General features: G+C 50.2%; 1 protein-coding gene across 15 annotated transcripts in view; it reads left to right on the forward strand.

Moving 5' to 3' along the window:
* Positions 1-12054, forward strand: part of PPP1R12B (protein phosphatase 1 regulatory subunit 12B) — a 111500-nt gene that overhangs the window by 52474 nt on the left and 46972 nt on the right. For 11 of the 15 annotated variants that reach the window (XM_072028378.1, XM_072028382.1, XM_072028385.1 and 8 more), the window contains 2 exons: positions 46-231; positions 781-966. The exons of 1 other annotated variant lie outside the window; for it this stretch is intronic. In XM_072028378.1, the coding sequence (XP_071884479.1) occupies positions 46-231; positions 781-966 (372 nt within the window). The remainder of the gene's footprint in view (positions 1-45; positions 232-780; positions 967-12054) is intronic. 3 more of the 15 variants (XM_072028387.1, XM_072028392.1, XM_072028386.1) reach the window with 2 other exon arrangements.

Consider the following 12054-nt stretch of genomic DNA (forward strand, 5'->3'; position numbering starts at 1 on the left):
ATATTTACTGTGCTCTGAAGGACGTGATTTTGTGATGTTTTACAGTGCTTCATTTGGTAGAAGTAGTGACCTCAGCAGCCCCTACATTTCAGCCAGTCGCAATACATCTCTAGCTACCTCACCCACTACCACTGGTCCATCTACCTCACTGAGCGCCCCGTGGCATCCTGCCTCTGCCTGTCCCACACCTCTCGGTGCGAACACCGCTGCGTCAGCCCGCCCGTACACCAGGTAACGGCTCTCAGCGGAGATAACGCTGCAGCAAATCGGCATTTGGGTTGGAAGTTCTGAGTTCTGGATTGTGGATTGGAAATGTACCTGCACAGGGGAAACCTTGATAAGACATTCCAGAGTGGTTACGTTGGGCAGTTTCGGTAGTGTGTATGCACCAGGAAGCAGTTCACAGCCCGTGGGTGACCTCCTTCACTCACTGGAGTGGTCGACTGGGCACTCTTAACGCCCTGGTACGATCACAAGGGGCTGCTCAGGCCGCTCTCGGGTGTTCACTGTACGTGTCTCAGCGTTCATTCCTCCTGCCTGCTCACCGGTCACATTTTCTAATCATTTTTGCTGCAAACAGGGATGTGAAGCCTAACCGTGAATTCCTCTCGCTTATTCTTCTACAAGATTTTAAACTCTCATTTTCCTCTGTGCTGTTCCCTTCTAAAACACGAGCGCAGAACAAGGAGAAGGAGCTGTCAGTGTTCCCCGGAGGTGGCTGGTCTTGGTTAGCAGTTGAGTTCACTTGCTTTGCTTTCCATTATGTCTTCTCTATTTCAGAGCCCCTTTCAGGCAACAAACTGATTCTGCTGTAGAGAAAAGTACAGAGGGCCTCTCTGCTAGCACCCCCCTAGGTGTAATCACAAACCGTGCTGTGCTCGGCTCTGCTAATGGTATTGCCAATGCCGGTGCTGCCTCCACTGCAGGAAAGGACTTCTCAGCTGAGGAAGCCAGGGAGCGCAGAAGGTTAGTGAGCAGAGTGCCGGTGCGTTTCGTTCCTCCTCTGTGACCAGGTCTCCCGTGGTGGCAGCAGGGGGCTGTAAGAGGTGTTTTTTTGGCACGGCGCAAAGTCTCTCTGCTGCCCCTGCTCCGTCCTGAGGTTTTGAACGGAGTCATCGCTGGGTTGAAGGTTAAATTTAGCTTCGTGATTTTCTGCTTGTCCTTTCAGCGCGTCTCGGCGTTTTTCTTCAGTAGTCGTCTCTGCTACCAGTCTCAGTCCCTAAGGCCTCTGTGCACAGAGGGACAGACTGCACAGCAGCCACTTGGAGTAGGTCCTGTAACACAAAGCTCCTCCTAAAAGAGCTTTGGGCTGAGATGCGTTCAGACAAAAATGCATCCCTCTGGTTCTTCGTTCGGTTTGCACATGCCCCCATGGAGACATCTGCTGCCCAAGTCCCCTAGGTCCCTCCGTTATTAGTTTGGGGGGCAACAAATCCTCCTGGAGCACGTAGGTGTGTGACACGGGAGCAGATGGACTGCCCTCCAGCAGCATTCATTTTTTTCCTCTGAGGGTGGTGAGGCACTGGAACAGGCTGCCCAGAGAAGCCATGGATGTGTTCAAGGCCAGGCTGGATGGGGTTTTGGGCAACCTGCTGTGGTGGGACGTGTCCCTGCACGTGGCAGGGGGGTGGAATTAGATGATCTTTAAGGTCCCTTCCCACCCAAGCCATTCTACATGTACGGTTCTGTGATTTTAAGACTGGGAAAATAGAAACCTGGCATGGTTGGTACTCTTTTGAAAGGAAATTTACCTTCTGCATTTAAGTACGGAGCATCGAGTGATCCATATTTATTGCTGCAAACAGGTAAACTTTTGCAAGATCTGTCCCTTCTGATGGCGTGGATGAAGTGGCAATAAATAAAATGCAGCGATGAGCTGTGTATTTCTAATGGGCAGCCTGTTCATGGAGTGTTTCCAGTAACTAGATTCTTCTGAACTAAAATAATAACTTCTCCTTGAAATACAGACCGTCCTGAGCGTGGAGATAATGCTCTGTACTCTGACATATTTTAAGTGGCCTCGAGCCAAAGGATGTGAAAAGCAATGATGGAAATTATCAGCTTGTAAAGATAAAGATGGTGGAGCTCCGAGGTGCCATGTAATCTGCAGGCAGCCCCGTGACCTCCCTGGTGGAAGGAGGGCATGCCTGCTGCATGCTTCAGCTGCAAGGGATCCAAGAAAGCAAGCTAGTCTGTGCTGTTTGGAAAATACCCAGACTTGTCAGCTTGTTCAGGCATTTTTTTTCCTTTTTCTAGAGCTAGCTCAGGTAGTGCTCTGAAGGTATTGCAAGGGTTCTCTATGAACCACATCCATCCACTCTGTCTGCGGGGAAATAATTTGCAGTTGCTGCTGCAGTGTCTTTGTCTGTCAGGACACTTACAGTCACCGCTAGGAGTGCCTCTGCGTGCTCCTTGTCATTTTGCTAGGGTCAGTTGGCTTGGTGTCATTTGCAATTGAATCGAGACGAGCTGCCAAAGATCCTCCTGGTGCAAAGAGAGATTGTGCAAGAGGACAGAGCGTGCATTGTGCTTGCAGCTCACACTCCAGCCCGTTTCACAACCCTATCTCTGTTTTGGCAAGCGCAGAATAAAGTTGCGGCAGCTTTAGATTCTTCCCAGGAGAAGTGGTCTCCACAAAGCCCACCAGAGCCTTGGCGCTGTCTCCAGACAGGGAGCTTGACTGTGACTGTACTTGTAAATGCCAAAAAGATCATCTATTAATATCACTGCGTCGGCATTTATTGCCGAATCAGTTTCTATAAATAATAGAGGAGATCTGTTTGTCTCCTGCATTTTTATTAGCGAGCCGTCTCTTGCGAATTATGTTAATGCAAAGGGATCAACACCAGAAAATTCCTCCCACCTTTAATCGATGCTTTGCAGCTACCGAGGGAAAAAACACAGCAATGATGCATTACGGGTGGAGGAAACCTCGCTTGTGGATGTGTGTTCTACCAGCAGGATACACCGACAGAGCCACTGCCTGCACACGTTGAACTAGGAAACACGGACTTGGAGGAACAGGAGAGGTCACCTAAATGGGAAAAGCTCATTTTGGAAGGAGGCCAACTTCAGGAAAATAAAATAAGAAGGGAAAATGGCAAACAGTTGTCAGGGAAGCACTGTATGCATTTCGGCTCCTGCCGGCAGCTGTTGCAGGAGCATTTGGTCAGCTTCAGTGTTTCCAAAGCTCCGGCTTTCTCTTAGCAACAAAAACACAAACAAGCTTATCTTCTAATATTAGATCACAGCAATGGCTCCGAAGTTGTAGCCTTAAATTATCCAGGCGAAGCCAAAAGGTTAGAGCAGAAGATTGTGTTAGGTCTAGGGAGGAACGAGGATCAAAGGGCTCAGGAGTGCAGTTGCGCATCCTCTGCCAGCCAGCAGCCCTCGCCCTGGCCCATGGCAGCGTTTCTTCCCTGTCTTTTACCTGCTGCACGTGTCAGCTGGCCAAATTGGTCAGCCAACGCTCCGGTGGCTGGAAAATAGCATGAACCATCGCTGTGTCTTTACGGAGGGGAGGGAAGAACAAAAAAGCAAAGGCAGCAGCGCAGCTCGGAGGAATGTCCTGCGGTCTGTGTGCCTGCACTGGCCGTGGCCAAAGTGCTGCCTGCTGCTAGGGCCATATGGCTGTGCCAGGCAGCCAGGCTGCTGCCGTGCGTATTTACAGGTACCCAGCTGCACGTTCAGCCTCCCTGCGTTCTGCTGCAGCACTGCGGAGCGCCGACAGCGAGGGGCTGGAAACGTGCCATCCTCCAGAATCAATATTTTTTTTTTGCCAGTCGATTTCTCCTCTTCTTTTTTCTGGGGGACTTTTGGAGCCAGCGATGAGCATTGCTGCCGGTTTGGATGATCTCCTGCCAGCGCCAAGCTGTCTCGCATTGCAAATCATTTGTCCAGCTGAGCTCTGAACAACGCCGGCTCTGAGGGCGAGGTACAGGCGCGGGGGATGCTGTGCATCCCGTCTCCATCCCCTGTCTCACATGGATCCTGTCCCCCCCGGTGCAAAGCCGCCGTCCTTTTGGTTTCTGCTCTGTGCAAGCAAGTGGTGGGGATTCGAGGGGGGTCCTGCCGGCTGCAGCCCGCTGCCTTTATCTGCATTTATCCGAGATGACAGCGGCCTCTAGTGCCGCCGACAGCTCCCTCGCAGAGTTCGCCACGATCCTGCCCTTGCGGTTTGAGCGCCGCGCTGCGTGGCCATGTCTCTCCTGGGAGCCCTGCGCATGGAGGCGAGGTGGTCGGGGGTCACACCGAGTTGGACGTGACTTGTGGCACTGAAAGGAAGGTCTCAGGGTCTCCGCGAAGCTTCTCTGGGTCTGAAAAACTGCTCCGGATCCCAGGGCAGACGGAAAGGCCGCCGTGCAGCCCGTGGGCAGCACCTCTGTGCGTGGAGACGAGCTTTCCCCGAGAGCCTCTGAAGACAGGTCCTGAGTTTGAGCTCTCCGCTGTGTAATCACTTTAAAAGGACATTCTGGAAGTTGAAGTCACACCCAGTTTTGTCAGATTTAGGAATTTAATTTGTCCTTCCTCTTTTTTCCCCATCCGCTTTGTTTACACGATTGCATTCTGCAGTCGGGCGTTCTTCCTGCTGCTCAGGAAGGTTCCAGCCAGGTGGTCGTACTTGCTGTCAGGCCAGCTGCTAGAGGCAGGAAATACATCTCTGCCTTATTATTTTTTAACATACTCTGCCCAATTTTTCAGATAAATCAAGAGTAAGAGTGAGATGGGCTTGTTTTCTTAGGGCCCAGGGGCTGGAGGCCGTGCTCAGCCCAGCACCTTGCCCTCTAAAGATTTCCACAGATTTTTTTGCAGGTTTTGAAGAAAGTTCACTGACACGCAAGGTAAACGTGCCTGGCAAATATTTCTTCTCTGCTTCACTCCCGAGAGGAATTCATTCTTCGTTCCTTCATTCTGAGGATCCAGCTGCTAATTATAGTAGCGTATATTAATAATATATTAATAACTGAATCCTCCTCCACCAGTACTATTAGATGAACAATTTTTGGCAAGTCCTTTTGCCTCGTGATTCTTGTCCTGTCCAAATTCAGAACATGACTCCTGCGGGGTGAGCACAGATGCCTGATACCTCCGTTAACCCTCAGCATTTAACCAAAACCCGTGAAATCTTAGAGATAAACCACGGACATTGCACTCAGGGGGTCTTTAAATGTCACTGGAGAGGAAGCGGTGGATAAAGCTGTGAGCGCTGCCTTGCTGCCACCTTATTGCTGTTGTCAGTGGTGGCTGACCCTATAATCCTTGTCGCTGAGCGGTTTTTCTTCCCTTGGTGAAGGCCACGGGGGAGCACACGTGGGGACACCCCCACCAGGCACCACGGCAGGGGCAGGGACAGCTTCCCACCCCGCTGCCCAGCGGACAACAAGAAGTTAAAAGGGCTCGTGGAGAAGCGAGCCATCATCCGGCACCTGCTGTCGAAAGCGTTTTTATCTGCCGTGCTTTTGCGGTTAATCTCTTTCAGATAAAGTCGTCCTTTTTTTAAAAGGCTGCTGGCCGAATGACGTGGGAGGGCAGGAATCCTGCAGGCCGTGGGGTTTGCCATGTTGGGACGAGGCGAGGTTGCTCCCGCTGTCTCAGAAAGCGGGCTGCGTTTTTTTATTTGGAAAAAGGTCGAGGTGTGGGCTGGGGGTCACTGCTGCTGAGCTCTGCTTCCTGGTAGGAAGGCGAGCAGGTGTGCTGCCGCGTGCTCAGCTGCCCCCTGCCTTTATCCAGCGCTCAGGGTTAAGGAAGGGGGGGGGATTTTGGTATTTGCGGAGGAGCCCAGGCTGTAGGTTGGCCCACTAACTCCAAGCGGGAATATATGCGAGCTCCTCCAGGAATGGTCGAGGAAAAGAAGCGGGCACTGCTTGAGCTGACCAGCGTCAAAGAAGTGCAGCTGGAGAGCATGGAGCAAGCAGAAGGTAAAACTGCTTTTCCCCATCCCTGCCCATGTTCCAAATCTGCGCGCGATTCCTCTTTACATCCTAACCAGAACTGCTGACGTGTTCCCTGGATTTAATCGTGTCTAATAGCCCCTTCCCCTAATGGACCCCGGTCACCTCTGGGTATCAGCACCTGGATGTTCGGAGTAGGGGCATTTACTAACTCAAACATCTTCCCATACTTCTCAGTGTCCAAAAACATGAGTTAAACGAAAGAACGGACCTGAACTATTTGTAGAGATGCTGTATGGGTGTGCAGCTGGGAGCTAACAGCACAGAAGCAGCTCTTCTGTTCACGTCTTTGCTCCACAGCACCGACCCGTGGATGCTACAGGTGGAGAAGCAAAGGAAGCCAGGTAGTGACCCAGGGACTTGTACGGAAAAAGTTTTTGAGCGAGCTTAATAAATGTGCTGTCCCTGGGAACAGCAGACTCATGAAATCGAACCAAAGCCTCTGGCAACTCTAAGAAATTGCAATCTTAGCTCGGTAGGAAATGGAAATCTGTTCTGCATTATTAATACTCGGCGATGTTTTCTGTAATTCAGATGGGGCTGATTCATGGTTTGGATCCCATGGAAGTACTCGGGCAGCTGCTTCGTGCCTTCTCCCACGAGGTGGCAGTGGAAGGCCGTGCAGCCCTGTGCCAAGCCAGCATTTTTCCCAGGGTTTATGTAGTTCAGTAGCTGAATCCTCCTTATTGCCGGCAAGTTCGTTGGGTTTTTTAGTTGCAGAAGGCAATTTCCCAGATATTCGTGTTTTTTTCCAGTGAATTTTATTCCAGAATTTACTGCCTTGTGTATAAACTAGCTTTTGGGAAAGCTGCTGTAGGTCTGCTTGAGGTTGGTTAAATGTCAGATTGTGTTCTCTGACTTGCTGCTTACTTGACAATGAGAGAGAAATACTGCGGGAGGCAGAGCACTTGCATCTTTGTCTGCGTTTCGTTCATCAGCTGGCAGGAGATGGAGTTTCATCCCGCTCCATTTCATGCAGCAATTTTTTTTTAATGCGAAGATTCAGCCTCTGAGGACTGCAGACACCAGTGCACCTTGTGCTGTGACGCAGTGATAAACTGCTCAGCGTTGTGTGTTGGCACCTGATGTCCTGTGCTGAACACAAACCAATTTCAAAGTATTCCAGCCTGGGAAGCTTTGCACTTAGGACAATTACAACTAATGCAGTCAATAACTAAAGCAAAGTTCAGTAGCGAAAATGTGTTGCTGGCCAGCAGCTTTGTTTGCAGAACTCTTTGCTTCTGTCTTATGGAAAAAAATCCTCGATTCTTGTTGTTGTTAAACAACCTTTTCCCTTTTTCTGAGAGAGCTGCAACAGCTGAGGGTCACAGACGGGCAGGCACTCCCCAGACAAGGTGGTCAGCTCAAGGAGCGTGATCCCCATGCTGTTTGTTACCATTTCACCAGGATGCCAAGTGATATTAATTAATGCAAGGGGATAACACTGATCATCTAAAAGCTCCCAGCCCAGGTTCTGTCTCCCTGACTCGGTAGGTAACAGGGCTGCTGCCTTTTCCTTCCTCACAAAGAAGATCCCGAGCACCTGGAGCAGAGAGCAGCACCCCTGGGTCCGTGCTTGGAGCACTTCTCACTTCTTCGTGTTGCAGCTCAGCCTGTAGAGGACGGGCGCTGAGCTGGCTGCTGCGGGGATGCAGCAGGAGAGGAGCAGCTCTGCTTTCCAAAGAGCATGGGAGGAGATGAACACGGGCAGATGGGACACACGCAGGCGCTGTACGATGGGAAGTGTTCCTAGAGCATCAGCTGCCACGCGTGTAACCTCAAACCATTGTAAACATCACATCAAAGCGTGAGTTTTGAGGAAGGATAAAGGGTACTCGTTGTTTTGATTAGCAAGTGACAAAGATCACAAGGCTCTTAATCTCTCGGATCAGCACCTGAACGTGTTGAGCACAGCAAAGCTGTTGCAGATAGAGAATTTCATCTTGTGCTTGTTAACCTGCTAATCGTACTGTAAGGAGATGATTGAAATTCAGGCCTTTCAACTTCCACGAGCTGAAAATTCACAGTCCAGATTGAAACACAACGACGGTTCACGACAGCCAGGACTAGCATGAGGGAGAAAAGCAGAGGCCTGAAAATGGGGAATACTCAGGCGAGCCTTCTCAAGCCAGCTGTGAAACGCTTTGAAGAGTGCGATCTTGAAATCTCGTTATCCCTTTGTCCTCGGCTTATTAAATGACTCAGCATTGTCTGGCTGTCTCTCCCCTCGTTCCCAGCTCCACCATTTTCAGAGCCTGACATGTCATCCTCCTCTCCTGCCTGTTGCGTGGTCTTGTTAAATTATGGTCAGACAACTTTTTTTTTTCGTGGCAGCTTCTCTAAGGGGTATTTTCAGTTGCTGTGGGCTGATGCAGAGGACAGGTTAGTGCAGGGATGGATACAGGGGAGAACAGAAACCTGTTGCTTGGTCGTGAGTGCAGGAAGGTGTCTCCTGACTGTTCCCGTGTACCTGTCAGTGCCTGATCTGCTGCTGCATACAGAATTTAGTATCTAACTTAAGAAATCGTATTTTGGGAGCTGCTGTCAGCATTGTTTCCTGCAAAGCTTGCTCTTGCTGCTCTTCCCTCCCCCGGCTTATGGATAGTTTCTTAGCTAATGGCAAGTTTCCAGCTTGTGGGATTGCATTGCTGGGATGCTGTACTTTTCCAATTGTTTCCAGGGGAACTGTATCAGTTCTTAAGGCTTTTGCCGGGCGTTTTTCTCCCTTTTTTCATTATACCTACACATATATCCGTATGATAAGGATTTTTGAATTTACTGCAGTGTTTAGAACAGCGAACGTGTGCTCTTGAGAGAAGTGACTTCAGCTGTCAGAGCCTGAATGACTGCGTGGCCATCCCTGTGCTGAACGTGCTGTTTGCCTGCAGGAAGCCAAAGCTGTGCCAGCTCCTCCTGCCCGCATTATCCCGAGCTGGAAGAACCAAAAGTCTTGTCCTGGCTTCTGAGAGCATGGTGGCTGTAGCTTCCAGTAATTCTGGTTACTGAGTGGAGCATAGGGTCGCTCCCAGAGTAGAGAGAGGATTTGGACTGAGCAGAGAGAGGAGTCGGGGGGCAGTGGAGAGGCTCCTGCCCTTTCCACGATCTCATTTGTAACACCAGCACCAGGCATGGCCCCAGTTCTCATCCAGAAGTGCTGTGTTTGGAGGGACCAGACACCTCGAGTTACTGTCTGCCAAGCAGCAGCCCTTCTTCCTGCGTTTGTATGGGAACGGGGGCGTGCTGGGGAAGGGCCTGGTGGGGCTGGGGCAATCCCCCGTGGCCCCCTGCAGCTCCGGGCTGTGCGGCTGCAGAGCTGCGGTGTGCTGGCAGCAAGGCAAAGCTCCCCGACTGCTGTGACAAATGGGCAGCTGTGGCATTTAATGAAGATTCAGCTTCCAGATCTGCTCCGAGCATTGACCCACGCTGGTGACTCTCTTGTAGGCAAATGCTTTCCCGGTGCTGCGTCACCCGAGTATGAAAATGTAAAACTTGGGGACGTTTTCGGGGTTCTTGGCGCGCCCTCCCGGCTGCAGGTGGCTCCCCGCTCCCCCGGCCATGGATGGCGTTTGTCACGAGTGCTTGAAAGAGTTCAGGACAGAAAGAAAGGAGAGCAGTGTTGTGATGGGATTATCAGAAGCCTCCGTGTTTCGTGGAGAAATTCATCATAATCCTGTTACCTGTGCACCAGTTAACACGGCTCGTCATTGCCCCGTGCTCGGGAGGGGTTTCTCTCCACAGCATGATCTTATTTTCCCTGGCACAGGTTCTCCTAGGGACAGACCCTTGTATTCCTGCCTTACCAGCTCGTGGATCCAGGTTTCCTTTTGCCCTCTTTCGAATCTCCCCTTCTATCAGAATTTTCCTGCTGCTGCTGTTGGTGTGAGGTGGTGATGAGCAATTTGGGATCAACCTTTGTGCGGCAGTGTCCTTGTTAAAAGAGTTAACAGTGAAAATTGGCGTTTTCTTGAAAACTGAAAGAATTAAATGGAAGCTGGAGCAACCACTCAGTCCCCAGCTCGTTTCTAGCTAAGGCACGAACCAAAAGCTTGCAGCTGCCTGGTGGCAGCAGGACACGCTCGGCTCTGTCTCTGGGAACTGTAAACTTCTGCAGTGGTTTTGCAGACTCTCACGTACGCATCTCCAACAATTTATATGCTGCTGCTGGTTCTTGCAACCGAAACTCTGAGAAAATGTTTCTCAGAGCAAGCTTAGCGCAAGGAAATGCAGTGCACGGGGCCACTTCTTTAAAGATCTGCACGGAGCACGTGGTGTTTGCTGGAGTTAATAGGATGCCGTGGATACCGCACTTCATTAAGCAGTGCGTTTCTTGAAATAATTAAAAACTCTGTGGATTGTTTACAGGCTGCTTTTGCTGTTTGTTCCCTTCAGCCTGCTGCGATCTGCAGTTTTTCTGCTTTGGAGAGCAGGGTATTGCTCTCCCTCTGCTGTTTAGCCCAGCCTTGCTTTGTGGCTGCATCAGATCTTGCTGTCTCCTTTCCGTGAATTTGTTCTCTCTTTCCTCCTTCCCTCTCATTTAGCATGCTCCAGTAGCCTAAAATTCAGCTGGTAAGCAAAGTGAAGCTTCACCCAGATTTGTAAAATCTGTCTGTACCTCCTGATGCCAGCCCGAATAAAGGAGACAAAAAATTCCCCTTGTCAATTAGAGCAAAAATGCGGCTGGCTTGGCAGCAGGTGCGGTGTCTGTGTTTGCACTGGAGATGTTTACAGCACAGCCACCTTCCCTCATCGCCAGGGGAAGGCTGGAGCTGCTTACTCAGAGAAATCGGCAGTGTCCCTGTGCAGTGGCTCTGCTGATTTGTATCAAAACAGTCCTTTAGCTCAGACTTGTCAAATGGCTTTGGGTGAGCTCCAAGCTTTGGGGAATTGTGTAAATGGAAACCAAAAGTTGGTAATCAATAAAGGCTGCAGCCTGAGCTCTGCTGGTCTGACTTGCAAAATGTGCTGGAGATTAAGTCACTGTTACGGGTTAGGCATGCAGAATTGCTAATGCTGCTTTTAAAATATTCCCATCTTTCTATAAATTCTGGAAGCACAGAGAAAAAGGCCTGGGAGAATGAAGGGATAAGAGATGAAACATTTATTCTCTTGCTGCATTCTTGCTGTGTCCATGCACTTGGCTGCCTTTACCCAAAGCTGTAGCTGAGCACTGAAGGAAGGGAAACCCTGCAGCAGCCTCGCTGTGCTCCTGCAAACCTGCTGCTTTGACCCTGCCACAGAGCCACAGGGCTCCCATTGATCACACCACACCTTGTTTTAGCTCAGCTGGTGCTGAGCTGCTCTCCGTGGATTTGTCTAACCTTTTTTTGATCCGTTTGGAAAATCTGCCTTGTTTTCTCCTGCATCCTGTGCCAATGAGCTTGGGCCTTTTTTTGCTGCATGCAGAAGTATTTCAGCTGCTCGAAGCACGACCTCGTGGTGCTCACACGTACCAGGAGTGTTCCTGAACAAGCACGGTGTGGCTCTCTGCATACATGCTGTCGTATGAGCCAAATTCCTCTCCAGGCAAAGGCATGTCTCATTTTTCATCCTCTAGCTCCCTGATGCATGTATGTAGCTCCTGCGCTCCTGCCCTGTCAGTGAGAACTGCTGAATCCTGAAATCCTAAAGAGCACGAGATGCAAGTTCTGCTGATTCAGAGCTGCTGCAGTGCCCTGGCCACCTGACTTAGCCACAGCTTTACTTGGTTTCTACCTTTCAGGATTTTTTTTTTTTTACTACTGCTCTGAACCTAACTTGTGGTATATTTTACAAATGCATTCTTCCCGCAGGTGGCTTATTACTTGGGGATGCTGTGCTAATAGCAGCTATTCTGCTTGTGTCAAAAGCTGCTGGAAGTGCTGATTGTTCCCTTAATGTGCCATTACCCGGGTAGCCCATATGCACAGCATAAAGGGGAGCAAAAGAGAACTTCTCCTCTGCAAAATTAGGAGTTGCATAGCTTCCACGCGTCGAATGGCAGGTTTTTTTGTTTGTGAAACAGCAAATTCTTGGGAGGCAATCATCTCTCTGAATTTTAGGCACTTCCAGCGTTGGCATATCCATCACAGCTAGTGTTTCTGTCTGGATAATCAATGGGAAGAAA

This window comes from Anas platyrhynchos, chromosome 27 (genome assembly GCF_047663525.1).
Source record: "Anas platyrhynchos isolate ZD024472 breed Pekin duck chromosome 27, IASCAAS_PekinDuck_T2T, whole genome shotgun sequence".
Taxonomy (NCBI): domain Eukaryota; kingdom Metazoa; phylum Chordata; class Aves; order Anseriformes; family Anatidae; genus Anas; species Anas platyrhynchos.